This window comes from Phoenix dactylifera, chromosome 7 (genome assembly GCF_051530095.1).
Source record: "Phoenix dactylifera cultivar Ajwa chromosome 7, Ajwa_hap1_PhDact_Kaust_v1.1, whole genome shotgun sequence".
Taxonomy (NCBI): domain Eukaryota; kingdom Viridiplantae; phylum Streptophyta; class Magnoliopsida; order Arecales; family Arecaceae; genus Phoenix; species Phoenix dactylifera.
The window spans coordinates 22218709-22233955 of record NC_143196.1 but is presented as its reverse complement, the minus strand read 5'-3'; the positions used below and the strand labels follow the sequence as shown (position 1 = coordinate 22233955).

The window sequence follows — 15247 nt, the reverse complement described above, 5'->3', positions numbered from 1 at the left end:
ACAATCAAAAGAATTTCCAAATCTCAACTAGCCAGAATAGGATAAATGAGTATATGATTTTCTTGAACCTAGCAGCTATAGATGGTAATAGTACAAAAGGAACCTATAGCTAGCACTATATTTTTGCAAAATCCCTATTTGGTAGGGGATGGATTGGAGAACCACAGCTCATGCATATATTTTTTCGCAAGACACTCATCCATTCATACCAACAAGGCTAAGTGAAGCAAAGGGAAAGCAAAAAAGCATCCTCTATGGATCCATGTCAGAAGTAGGGGCGGAAATGAACTGAACATGAGCAAAGCCAAGCCTATCTCTACCCCACGTTATAATTGAACCACGCTCGAGCTCTTTAAGAATACCTTGGTTAAAGGATCTAGTGAGAGCTTAAGATTATTTGAAACTTCCAATATATAAGTGTATGTATATGTGTGTGTGTATAGGTTGGAATAATAATTTCAATTATATTTTAATCTTATAGTCAGAATAAATTCTATTCTGGATAATCTATATTAATTTATAATTACTAAAATAACTACTTGTATATAATGATAATAAAATAACATAATATATATATATATATAATCATTTCTACATTAGCATTTCGAGCTCATACGAGCCGAGCTTGAGCAAGCTAAGATTACCTCAGCTCGGCTCATTTCTCAATCGAGCGAGTGAAAGCTTAGCAGAATTTCAAGCCAAACTTGAGCTATCTTGCCAACAGCTGGCTCATCTGCCAGCCCTAGTTTTAAAAGCCTAGGTCCCCTAATTGACTCTAAGGGTGGGAAATACCTTTTGATGTTATCATTCAAGTTCTTATGCCTTTAATTTTGGATGGGTTCACAGAAATGCCTAATCAAGGGAGCATCCAGGGACTCATCCTTCAATTGATGCTAAGGTAAGGTTTAAATGGACACTATAGCTTCACAAGCATTTTGTTGATATAGACTCTCAGCTTGGTTGAGCTGATAGTAGGGATTCCAGATCCCTCGCTTCTCATAATGCAATATATATTTCCCCATGCCTTCATTCATCACCATATAATTTTAGTTCTTGAGGGACTTCAAATCTTTTACTGGAAACAGAGTGAAACAGCGGTAAGTTAAAAACTGAAAAACAATAGTTAAAGCAGAGATTTAACAAAGTAAACAAGGGAAAAGGAAGCTCAGATATGCCTATTTAACATAAGGCATTGCAAGTTCTTTTGTGCCTTAACCAGCAGGCGGCTGCAAGCAGTTGCCTATGGAGATGTAGACCATCCAAGCTTGCTCTGCCACTAGAATGAGAAAAAATAGATATGCCCCCCCCCCCCAAAAAAGAACAAATGATCTTTAGATATATCTTGCATTGGCAACTGGAGTCATTGGCCTTGCTTAAGACCACAAAATCACAAATATCACAATATCGGGTTGGCTCTAATACCATTTGTGATGACCCAAGACCTCACTAAAACTAGGCTAGACAGAAGGCTGTCAACCAGTGTCCTTGGGTGGCCCTGCTTAAGTAGCTAAGACCTCTCAATGCATACCCATTGTAAGACTAGACGCATGCCCGAGCAGGTCCTCACAGGAACATTAAAACAGAAAAAGAACAGAAAAGTTTTGGAGATAAGGTTAGGCGTTGTAGAATCCTTCTCCCACAAGAGGGCATTGGTGCCATCAACAAAGGCAAAAGACATGCCTCATCACCTGGTCAAAGATCTGGGGAACATATGGGTGCCCCTCAGATTGTGGACCAAATTGGGGCTGTATAGCATTTCCCATCTAACAATAGTTGCAATGCAGTTGCCTGAAGAACAACAGACCATCTGGAGTTGCTGTGCCTATCGTTAGAAAAGACATGCAGAGGAGAGAAGATGATGATCACCGAACCAAAGAAAGGTGCTTTTCATTATAAATTCTATCTTCAAATAAAACCTCCATCTGGTATCACTAATTTATTGACAAAATGAACAAACCCAAAGACAACAACCTTACATTTTTTTTTAGTTTTGTTATTTTGTTCCTGATTTTTGGTTGTTTGAACTATTTCTAAACTTTTTGACAAAATTACCAGATTTTTTCCTTGTTCCAAATATCTTGTTCATAAATGCTAAACTTGGGAGTATGAATAAAAGTAGATAAAATGATAGCAGAGAAAAGAAAGTGCAGGCATCACCAAATTGGGAGGGTAGAAAGGAGCAGGAAACACTCCTCAGCACCCAAACCACAAATTTCTTCATACAGTTACCCATCACTGAGTTTAAAAAAAATTATATATAGAATCACTAGGCAAATGAAAGAATCATACAAGTAAAAAATATTAAGAATTTAAGACAATTCTAATACTAAGAAGGAAATAGGGATACGTTGACTGACAGCAGAGAAAAGGAATGATAGCATGAAAGTGTATTGTTGGCCTCACCAACCAGGGAATGTAAAAGGCACAGGCAACAATTCCTACACTAACACCACAAATTTCCATATATACACTCATCCACTGGACCCAGTGAAGCCTCCCTGCACCTCTTCAAAATGAGCTGCAACCATGAACTTCGTAAAAGTCAAAAATCTTTGAAGAAAATAAAATGTTTCATAACCAACTATAAAAGAAAACATATGATATGACTAGAAATAAGGAGACAACTTACCATCTACCCCAAACATCTACCACTTTAATAAGCTAGATAAGTACTAGGGCCTGTTTGGATATTCTTATAAGATTGGGCTAAATATCCTACAAGATTCGTGGATTAGGCCAACCATTTAAGCATGAATCAACCAACCCAAGGAAAGGTCCTTTTTTTTCTTCCTGCAGCCCAAACGTTCAGATTTGGGCAGCCCTTAGACGATGCGAGCTAGATGGGTCAACAAGCCCGATACCTATAGGATTTTCAGCTCAATCCTGTAGGAATATCCAATAGGCCCTTAGAATTCTGAAAAATCCATCAGCTCATAATGCAATATGTTTCCCCGATCCTTTATTCAACCACTATATCATATGGGTTCTTAAAGAACAGCATGAATGGATCAGGCCCTTTACAGGAACGAAGAACAACCAAAACTAACCACCCGCCCCCCCGCCCCCTCCCCCGCCCGTGCGGCATGCGCTCTATCGCCCTCTCTCCAACACACGCACACACAGAGAGAGCTCTACACAGGTGATGAATGATGTAAAACTTCAGGCACATCTTGCAGAGGTAGCCATGAGAGACTATACAAAATAAGAAAAAAAGATACTAAAATAACATCAACCCAGACAAGACTGCCTCCTATAAGGGCAGAGTTAGCCCAGGTGAAGCCTTGGTGCAGATCATCCAGACTTCCTGCCAATGATTAGGAAAGATGTGTAAAGGAGAGATGAGGCATCGAGCCATCATCGCCTGCCAGCATTTAGAAAATAATTTATAGAAGGAAATTTTGCAAGAAATTTCCCTTTTTTCATCTTTGCAACAGTGAGTCACTATTACATTTTTCATATAAAGTCCATTTGTGACTTATACGACCATTGTGCCCTGACCTCATTGCCAAAATGTGCATCATCTGTATTATGTGTATCAGCTTCAAATATGTCTCTATCTATGAGCTCAACATGTTCATTCATTTACAAACATGGGCATAATGAACTAGTATACTCCAAAATAAACCATTTAGACAGGATAAACAGTTCCTCTATTCGTCTTGTAATTCTTTCCTGCAAAAAGAAATGAAAAAGCAGCCATGAGTTGAAAAACCAAAGACTCAGGGCATTTTTTGTGCAAATTCATCTTTAGAGAATCATCAGGCCAATGGGCAAAAGAAAAAGATAATTCATAATTCAAGCATTGCTCAATAATTTAGAAAATGTTGTTACTACGAAGGAAACAGAAGTAGGTGAAACAATAATACAGGAAAAGATAGGGTAGAATTAGCATGTGCCATTGGCACAACACATTTGAAGGATAAACTGGGCAGGCAACATTGCTCAGCACCCACAACAAAGTTTTAATGACCCATCCTCCCTGCACCTACCCAAAAAGACCTACAATTAAAAATTGCATACAAACATCATAAACCACTCTGAAGGGAAAACCTACTCAACAAATGACAGAATAAAAAATGAGACCAAGGTTTGCAATACAAGTTTCAGTATCTGTATCGGTGTTGTGTTGGTATAGTGTCGAGAAGGGTCAGTTTAGCTTACTGACACTTGATACCAAGGATCGCCGAATCGGTACCAGTCGCCGAACCGGTACCGGTTGCCAAACTGGCCAAAAAGGCGTGCGCAGACAGTGCGCGTGCAGCGCGCCGTGACATTAAATGCCACAGCCTGAACCGGTTCGCACCAAGTCCTGGCCGAATTGAATGAAACTAGTCTAGTTGTGTCCGCTTTGGCTTTGTACCTGCAGATTCGAGGTCGAAACCGTTTTCTATGGCCGAATTAATCCGGTCAGAGACTGGACCGGTTCGGTACAGACTGAACTAGCCGTACAGGTCGATACAGGCTGAACCTGCAGTACAGGCCGGTTCAGGATTCCTTGTGTTGCCCAAAGTGACAAGCCAAGAGGGGGGGTGAATTGGCTTTTCTAAAATTTTCAATCCTTTAATTAAATCAATTGATGAGTGAGTGGTTTAGTTAATATTAATTGAGTGCGTGTAGTGAAGTTAGAACAATACACAATACAAACACAAACGAAGTATAGTGGTTCGGTACTCTCCTAAGCACATACGTCCACTCCCCAAGCGTCCCCTTGGAAATTCACTATAATCCCGCGGATTACAGTTGGATTGTTTTCCGGGCTCACAATCCAAAATCCTTTACACTTTGGTTTTCCGGGATCACCAACAAACCTATGTTGGTTTTGCGGGCTGACCAACAAACCTTCACCGTTGTTTTACGGGCTCACCAACAAACCTTCACCGTTGGTTTTACGAGCTCACTAACAAACCTTACAAAGTAATAAAGAAGAAAGAGTTTGAAACTCCTAGAAAAGCAAATATAATAATTTTACACTAATAGAAGAGAGGAGAAAAATAGTTATCGCTTTGAGGATCCTCTTCTCTTCTTTGCTAAGGTTGCTTCACTTCACAATAGGTTGGTGGAGCTGTTGAATGCACACTCAGATTGCTCAACCACCTCCTTTTTGAGACTTGAATGAAGAACCTTAATGAAGAGCACTTGGACTTGCTTTCTCTTGAATATGCTATTGATTTCTTGGCAAAAGATCCTTCCTCTGATGAATAGTGTCACTTTAAATACTTCCCCACCTCTATTCGTCACTTCCCATTGGTTAGATTTGAAAAACTAGCCGTTACTAGCCGTTGGGAGGTCAAAAAGCACTTCTGCAGAACTAGCCGTTATGCTCTTGTCCGTGCTGGGGTCGACTCAACTTACTATTCATTAGACTTGGGGTCGACCCAACTCACACTGGGGTCGACTCAAACTTCACTGGGGTCGACCCCAGCTACAGTGGGATTGGCCTTCTCAGGAACCACAGAACCTTACATTTTCGGCTGTTTTCACTGGGGTTGACTCAACGTTTCTTGGGGTCGACCCAAGCTACAGTGGGGTCGACTCAAGCTTCATTGGGGTCGACCCTCTCAGGGATTCCAGAGACATGGTTTTTGAGCACATATCCTTGGGGTCGACTTATGTGCAGTTGGGGTCGGCTCCTTTGGGGTCGACTCAAGTGTTCCTGGGGTCGGCCCTCTCAGTAAATTTCAGAGAGTTGTTTTTTTTAGGCTTGAAACTGGGGTCGGCTCAAGGTTCTCTAGGGTCGGCTCATCTCCTGGGGTCGACTCAAAGATACATGGGGTCGACTCCACTTACTGTTCATCTGTGCCATTTTTGCAGAGGTGTGCCAGATGGTTCCAAGGTGTGCCAGGATCGACTCCACTTAAGTTGTTGTCGACTCAATCCACACCTCTGCAAAAATTAGACTAATTCATACAATCAATGAAATATATTTTAAGTAATTTTGAGTGTATGCCACGATTAAGCTACATACTCTTAACAATGAAAATTACTGTTTTATTAATTTGATATTCCTTCAATAGTTGTGTTAATCATCGAAATAACACTATTATCCTCAATCTCCCTCCTTTTTATGATTACAAAACATTGAGCACGAGCAAATTGACACTTATATTAAATTTAGGAGTTTTGATTTAGAAAGAGCTTAAGTTGCTGAATTTCAGCTTTTCAAATTTGAAAGTAAAGACTCTCCCTCTTTCATCCAAATATTGCCAATTTGAACTTTTGATTTTCTCCACCTTTCTTTTGTATTTTATTAAACATTAAACTTAAAAAATTTGAGATAAAGCAAGAGTTTCAGGTTATGTATCGAGGCATGAGAAGTATGTGCCAAATTCAGAAATTTTGATTGAAAATTCAGACTTTTTTGTTTTGAAAATTTTCATTGTTACATATTGCTCCCCCTTAAATGAATATTATCTCTTCCTATAATTTCCAAACTTATTTCTCCCCCTATTGTAGCTTCTTTCTTTTCTTACTTCTCCCCCTTTTGTTATCATCAAAAGAATGTATAGCAATAGATAAGTAGAAGCAATAAATGATGAAATCCAAATTTCATTGATCAAAATGAAACATTGTAGTACACTAATTCAAAAAGTACAATGTTCTTCAATTAAGGTGCAAAGTACATCAATAAAGTAAAATGCATATGAGAACTAAATAAATCCTAGGCACTAATCATGATGGACTCCTGTAGTGCTATCATCGAGCCTAGGAGGAATCTAAGGGCTGTGATCTAGTCCTCATCCTCCTAGCATAAGTGGCGAGGGGAGGTCTGGCCTGATGGGACTGAGTCTGTCGTGGACCTCGGTGAGTTGGGTGACTCTGTGCCGAAACCTCTGACTCAGCTGCTCGGAGCACAGATGGACCATGAGCCTCTCTCCCTAATGCTGTCACCTGGTCTCTGAGGCCTCTAATCTCAGCAGTCATACTGTCCATCCTGCGCATCATGCCATCAGAGAGGGTCCTCACCTGAGCTAACACAAGCTCAGTCATCCTACTCCAAAACTCCTCTGTACATCCCGTAGGTGTCGATAACGAAGGTCCAGCCTCTGAAGGTGCTGTAGGATAATCCGCAGGTATCTCAGGCTCAGGGATAGAGTCTCCAATCTCTGGTGCATCACCCTCCAGTGCATGTATCCCTGCACCTCCACGCACCCACTGACCGTCCACCTTCTCATAACCCATGCGAACTAAGGACCGTGCAGTGTAGGTGTCGGTAAACAGCAGATGCCTGGATTCTCTCCCTCCACACATATGTCATGCTGCCTGAATATTAGAGTGAGTATCATACCGTAGGGCAAAGAAACTCTCGATTTGCATATGGCCTCTTGCATCTGCCTGATCATCATAGCTGGAAGATTCAGGGGAATACCCTGAATGACATGCTCCATAATGACCATGCCTCGCTCAGATATGTGATCAAATCTTTCCCTCTTCGGAAACAATATCTGACCTATGAAGTTGTGCAATAACCTCATCTCAGCTGATAGAGAGCTAGCTACTAAGTTTTCTGAATAGTCAAAGTCATCTCTCAAAAATTATCTATAGAGCCCTCAACTTATTCTCTGGTCTTTCTGGTGTGGCTCCTTCGCAGGGGAGATGAAGCAACTCACTTAGGCTTTCCTCTGAAACACGTACTCCTCGGACTCCTCGGACCTCAAACACAAGCCCTCCCGGACCAACTTTCAGAAAGGCATAGAACTCACGAACTAAGCCCGGGTAGGTCACTAAATCTAGGGAGCAAAGATACTCACATCCTTGCCTTCGGATCCAATCACCCAACCGAAACCCTTTTTGATCCAAAAATTCAGAATGGATCCTTCTCCCCGTGGTTACCGGTCTCCCCGCATATTTAGCAAGTTGAACTGAAGGGGAAGGAAGTGGAGGAGGCTCTACACGTGTCTCACCTTGTGGAGGCTCTACAATGGTTGGCCGTGAGACTCTCCCGGATCTCTTAGCAACGGCTCGCTTGGATCCCATTTTCACAAAGTGCTTCCTTAAGTCTTGATCTAACAGCTTAGGAAAGCAATCTACCACTGTTTGGAGATGATTGGAAGGGATTCGAAAGTGGGAAATAGGGTTTTAGGAAGAGAATAAAGGAAAACAATGCCCTAAAATGGCTCACGGGTCCCCTTTTAAAAACGGGGTCACGCCTTTGGGTCGACCCCAGATTTTTCATGGGTCGACTCAAGGAGGGGTCGACCCCATTCTGGCTCGGGTCGGCCCCAGTTCAGGCCAAAAAAAAAAAAAATTTAATTCCTCCTTTCTAATCCTTACCAAATCTTTATGGGACATTGATATATGAGTAAGGAATCTATAAATAAATGATTTTACTAATGTTTCATGGAATTTTCAAAATGGGAGGAGAGTATCATGAGACAACTTGTTCCTTTCATTTTTATTTTTTTTTGTTTAATCAAAGGGATCACATATGCCTAGTTCCCTTCTAAGCATGCAGAATCTATCTTCACTTAAAGGTTTTGTGAATATGTCAGCTAATTGTTTCTTGGTACATACATGCTCAATACATACATTCCCATTTTGCACATGATCTCTAATGAAATGATACCTTATTTCAATATGCTTGGCCTTAGAGTGTTGAACCGGATTTTTGGTAAGATTAATGGCACTATTATTATCACACTTTATAAGAATGTTGTCTAGTTTGATTCCAAGTCCTCTAGTTGTTGCTTAAGCTATAGTACTTGAGCACAACTCCCGGCAGCTATGTATTCAGCCTCAGCCGTTGACAATGCTACTGAATTCTGCTTTTTACTAAACCATGATACCAAGTTATTCCCTAAGAATTGACATGTTCCACTAGTGCTCTTCCTATCTAATTTGCATCCAGCAAAATCTGCATCAGAATATGCAAGCAAGTCTAGACAAGAGTCTCTAGAGTACCATAATCCTATGTTTATGGTTCCTCTCAGATATCTAAGAATTCTTTTGACAGCACTTAGATATGACTCCTTAGGATCTGATTGGTATCTAGCACATATTTCCACACTAAATACTATGTCAGGCCTGCTAGCAGTGAGGTAAAGCAAAGATCCAATTAAGCCTCTATAGAGTTTCATATCTACACTTTTTTCTTTTTCATTTTTGTCTAGTTTATTAGTGGGGTTCATTGGGGTGCCTATTCCCGTGTGATTTTCATTTCCAAACTTCTTTAGTATTTTCTTTGTATACTTAGTTTGATGAATAAAGATGCCTTCCTTAGTTTGCTTGATTTGTAATCCGAGAAAGAAATTTAGTTCTCTCATCATACTCATTTCGAATTCTCCTTGCATTAATTCAGCAAATTCTTTGCAAAGACTATCATTAGTGGCACCGAAAATTATGTCATCTACATATATTTGTACTACTAGCAAATTTTTATCTTTTCTTTTGAGAAAAAGTGTTTTATCTACATTTTCTCTACTAAAATCATAATTTTAAAAGAAATTTGCTTAGTCGATCATACCATGCCCTAGGTGCTTGTTTCAATCCATATAGTGCCTTATGTAATCTAAATACATGATCAGAAAATTCATGATTCTCAAAATCAGAAGGTTGCTCTACATATACTTCTTCCTCTATATAACCATTTAAGAAGGCACTTTTTACATCCATTTGATATAATTTGAAATTCATGAAACATGCAAAAGCTAGAAGTAATCTAATAGCTTCTAATCTAGCCACGGGAGTAAATATTTCTTCAAAATCTATCCCTTCTTCTTGATTGTATCCCTTAGCTACAAGTCTAGATTTATTTCTTATAACTACCCCATTTTCATCTAATTTATTTCTAAAAACCCATTTTGTTCCAATTACAGAATTATGCTTTGGTCTCTCAGTTAATGTCCATACATTGCTTCTTTTAAATTGATTTAATTCTTCTTGCATAGCATTAATCCAATTTATGTCATTCTCAGCTTCTTCATAAGTCTTAGGTTCTATTTGTGAAACAAAAGCAAGATAGTCATTTAAATTTCTAAGAGAGGATCAAGTTCTTACCCCTTGAGATGGATCACCAATGATTAAGTCTTTGGGATGTCCATATGTGTACCTCCATTCCTTTAGCAAGTCTTGAGATTATGGTGGCACACGATCATCTTCCTTTTCTTGATTTGGCACGTCATTAAGATTCAATTTTTCAAACTCAATAATTCTTGCATCATCATCAAAAGTACTTTCTCTCCTAGGAGACTCACTATCAGACTCATCAAAAATAATATTAATTGACTCTTCAACTACAAGAGTTCTTTTGTTGAATACTATGTATACCCTGCTAGAAGTAGAGTATCCTAAGAAGATACCTTCATCTGACTTCGCATCAAATTTACTTAGATCCTGCTTGCCATTGTTTAAAATAAAACATCTACACCCAAATACTCTAAAATATTTAGCAATTGGTTTCTTATTCTTCCAAAGTTTATCGGGAGTCTTCTTTGTTATAGGATGTATTAAAACACGATTTAAAATATGGTAAGCAGTATTTATGGCTTCAGCCCAAAAGTACTTTGGAAAATTTGACTCACACAACATCGTACGTACCATTTCTGCCAATATCCTATTTTTTCTTTCAACAACTCCATTTTGTTGAGGCAGTCTAGGTGCTGAAAATTGATGAGAAATACCATTTTCATTATAGAATTCTTCAAAGTGTTGATTTTCAAATTCAATTCCATGATCACTTCGAATTGCAATTAAGGTGAGCTTCTTTTCAGTTATGATATTTTTATAATACTTCAAGAATGCTAAAAATGCTTCATTCTTATGTGCAAGAAATGAAACCCATGTATATCTTGAGAAATCATCTACTATAACTAGTCCATACTTTTTCCCTCTTAGACTTGCAGTTCTAGTAGGCCCAAATAGATCCATTTTTATGAGTTCAAAAGGCCTAGTGGTTGATACTACATTCTTTGAATTGAAAGATGATTTTGTTTGCTTTCCTAATGAGCATGGTCCACAGATTTTGTCTTTTTCAAAAATCAATTTTGGCACATCTTTTATCAAATCCTTTTTGACTAGTTTTGATATTAAGTCCATACTAGCATGTCCTAGTCTACGGTACCAAAGCCAACTTGTTTCACTTTTCTTTCTTCATTAGTGATTAAACATAATCCATTTTTCTTGCCTAAGTCATGAAGTTCTACCATATAAATGTTTCCATGCCTATGTCCCACAAGTACAATGCTATTATCTTTAGGATTTATGATTATGCATATTGAGGCTTCAAATGTGACTTTAAAACCTTTATCACAAAATTGACTTATGCTAAGTAAGTTGTGTTTCATACCATTAACTAATAAAACATTTTCTATAAAAATGGATGGAGTAATATAAATTTTACCATTTCCAATGATAAGTCCTTTTCCATTGTCTCCATAGGTTACCACTCCACCCTCCTTAGATTCCAAAGTGACAAATTGTTCTATGTCAGCGGTCATGTGTCTTGAACAGCCGCTATCTAGATACCATCGTCTATCCCTCTTATTAGCTGCTGTAAGACACTCCTGCAATCAAAATCAAGAATGTACTTTAGGTACCCAAACTATGTTGGGTCCTTTAGGGTTAGTACTTGATGTTCCTTTTGGAACCCAAATTTTCTTGAATTTTAGCTTACTCTTTTCACTCAATTTGTTATGGTTGAACTTTCTGAAATTACATTCATATGCTTCGTGTCCTACTTTATTGCAGCAATGACAAGTTATATTTTCATTTTTGGCTTTCACAAATATGTTCTTTAAGTATTTTTGCTTCCTATTTGTTTTATATCCTAACCCTACTTTATCATATACAGCTTTTTGACTATCAAGAATCATATTTAATTTAGTTGAGCTAAGTGTAAACTTGTTCACTAACGATTTGTATTTTTCTGCATCTTCTTTTAGCTTGAAATTTTCAGTAATTAGACTTTTAGTTTCATTAGTGAACTTCCTACTTAATGTTTTATAGTCATTAGATAGTTTCAGCTTTTATTTGATAAAAGATTGATTTTCATCTTTTAGAACTTTATTTTTATTGATTAGCTTCTTGTATTCTTCCATGAGTTCTAAAATGCATCATGTAATTCTTCTATTGTAAAATCACATTCAAATTCAGAATCTACCTCATCGTTATTGGCCATGTAGCAGATTTGGACCGTCTCTAGTTGATCTTCCTCTTCCGAACTCGACTCCTCACTTTCACTCCATTCAGCCATGAGGTTCCTCTTTTTAAGTTTTCTTGCCATCCATTTCAATTCCGGACAGTCTATCTTAAAATGCTCGGGCTTGTTACATTCATAGCAAATTGGCATTTCTTTTTCTTTTTCCTTGTTCTTTCCCTTTTCCTTGCTCGAGCTACCTTTGAGGAAGGGTTTCCTTTTATGAAATTTCTTCTTCCCTCTCATAAATTTTCTGAATTTTCTTGCGAGCATAGCCATTCCTTCATCATATTCATCCTCATCATCAGACTCCTCTGATTCAATTTCCTGTTTTGGAGTCGTAGACTTCAAGGCAATGGTCTTCTTTTTCTTGACCTCCGCTTCTGAATTTTGCTTCATGGTCATTTCATGGGTCATGAGTGATCCTAGAGTTCTTCCAATTGTAGTGTATTGAGGTCCTTTGCTTCTTGAATTGCAGTTACCTTGGCCTCCCAAACTCTTGGTGGTAACCTGAGAATTTTTCACACTAGTTCAGAGTTAGTATAAGACTTTCCTAAACTCTTTAGTCCATTTATGATTTCCGTGAATCGAGTGAACATTTCAGTTATGGACTCTGTGGATTCCATTTCAAACAATTCATACCTATGTACTAATATATTTATTTTTGACTCTTTAACCTGATTAGTTCCTTCATATGTGACCTCTAGTTTATCTCAAATTTCTTTCGCCTCCATGCATATAGATATTCTATTAAATTCATTTACATCTATTGAGCAGTAAAGTACATTAATTGCTTTAGCATTTAATTGTGCTAGTCTTCTATCACTATCATTCCAATCCATTTCTAGTTTAGGAATGATTGTGCCCTCTATACTAATGTGGGTGTGTGTTCCTCTAGTTATGATATTTCACAGGTCATAATCTAGAGCTTGAATGAATATCCTTATCCTAGCTTTCCAATATGTGTAATTAGTACCATTAAACAGAGGAGGTCTATTTGTGGATTGCCCCTCGCTCACAGAACATCCTACTTGGGTTGTCATGATCTTTGACTCTTGATTATGAGATCAACAATACTATGAGAGCACCTCGCTCTGATACCACTTGTTGCCCAAGATGACAAGCTAAGAGGGGGGTGAATTGGTTTTTCTAAATTTTTCAATCCTATAATTAAATCAATTGATGAGTGAGTGGTTTAGTTAATATTAATTGAGTGCGTGTAGTGAAGTTAGAACAATACACAATACAAACACACACGAAGTATAGGTGTTCGGTGCTCTCCTAAGCACCTACATCCACTCCCCAAGCGTCCTCTTGGGAATTCACTATAATTCCGCGGATTACAGTTGGATTGTTTTTCGGGCTCACAATCCAAAAACCTTTACACTTTGGTTTTTCAGGATCACCAAAACCTATGTTGGTTTTGCGGGCATACCAACAAACCTTCACCGTTGGTTTTACGGGCTCACCAACTAAACCTTCACCGTTGGTTTTACGGGCTCACCAACAAACCTTACAAAGTAATAAAGAAGGAAGAGTTTGAAACTCGTAGAAGAGCAAATATAACAATTTTACACTAATAGAAGAGAGGAGACAAATAGTTATCGCTTTGAGGATCCTCTTCTCTTCTTTGCTAAGGTTGCTTCATGATGAGAGCACAAAAGTGCGACCTACATGTTACTAAAATTAGTGTTATTGTTAACCGATAATGATAAATTCACTGAATTAATATTATATTTGGGTTTAACATAGATTAGTATAAATTAGAGATAAAATGCACATTGAGTACAAATTTGACTTCAAATCGGGTCCGAGTCGGGTTCGGATCCGAGTCGGATTTGGGTTCGAATCGGGTCCATTTCTTTTGTGCTTTTGGAAAATAATTTTGGGCAAATCTAAATTGGCTATATCATAACTATAAGGTGCTGGGTGACCCATGACTTGAAAGAATTGCACTTGACCTCCAGCCAGAATAGATGACCCGTCTACAAGCCAAATTTCATATCACACTATTTTTTTTCTATATGACTAATTGGATGGAACTTGGTGTCTCCCAGCTCCTTCCAGCGCAGCTATCCTCCTTCCCTATTCAAGCCGTGATCCAAGCTCCCAGCGATCGCGTCCGGCTCCTCGCACCAGCCCGCCTCTCAACCAAGGTCCAAAGAAGGAATCCCGAGCCGGAATCCCAGCCTCCGACGCCGCATCCGAGCTCCAACGATCATCGACCCCCTCCTCCGCAGTCCCCGTAATCCCGAGCGATCTTCCAGCCGTCCACGGATCACGCCATCATCAATCTCCTCCGTGATGCAGCAGCGTTCAAGCCGTGATCAACGTTCCAGCCATCCAAGAAGGCTCCTCCCAACGCTCCCGGCTCCTTCCGTCGATCCCGCGGCCAGCCTTCAGCCTCCGTCATGATCCAGCCAACCGTTGGAGCTCCCGGATTCAAGACCATTTCTTCCGCCCGTTTCAAAAGCAGCAAATCCCAGCCATCCCGTCTCACAAATTCAACGCCCAAATCCTAGCGCTCCGCTTCTCCCCCTTCCGGATTCGTCAGGCCTCTTCCGCCTCTGCACCCACGGATCCACGTCCTCCCGGAATCTCAGCCCCCAGCCAGCAGCCAACGTCCATGGATCGTGCCGCAGTCACGCCTCCGAGTCCGCCCCTTCCGGCATCTCACTTAACCTATAAATAGGCTGGTCCAAGGGAGAGAAAGGGGAGCTCGGCGAGGAGAGGGTGGTGTCCGGCGGGTCCAAGGAAACAGGGGAGCTCTTTTGGAGAGAAGAGAGAATGTTGTGCTCTGTTTTCAACTTCATTGAAAACAGAGCATTGTGTTTTTTTTCTTTCTTTTAGTTTTAGTTTTTTGTTTTATTTTTTTAGTTTTATTTTAATTAAGAGCAATGTGCTGTTTGTAGTTGGAATTTAAATAGAGAGCATGTTGTTTTGGGTTTTTCTAGTTTTATTTTAATAAAGAGTTTTATTTATACTAAAGTTTTTAATTTCTGTTGTTTTTAATTTCCGTTCTTCAAATTCTGTAATTTTTCTTCTTTTTTATGCAACACATTAAAATTTCTTTCATGCAATCGATGTTCCAGTCTTCAATATTCCTAGCATTGTTTT

At 39.1% G+C, this 15247-nt stretch overlaps 1 protein-coding gene across 6 annotated transcripts in view; it reads right to left on the bottom strand.

The window, feature by feature from the left end:
- The window catches only part of LOC103722523 (uncharacterized), a 50332-nt gene that overhangs the window by 26556 nt on the left and 8529 nt on the right, over positions 1–15247 (bottom strand). The window contains exon 2 of one of the 6 annotated variants that reach the window (XM_039125914.3): positions 3383–3672. The exons of 4 other annotated variants lie outside the window; for them this stretch is intronic. In XM_039125914.3, coding sequence (XP_038981842.1) covers positions 3651–3672 — 22 coding nt within the window. In that variant the 3' untranslated portion in view covers positions 3383–3650. Of the gene's footprint in view, positions 1–3382; positions 12641–15247 lie in introns of those variants that run through there. One more of the 6 variants, XM_088701296.2, reaches the window with a different exon arrangement.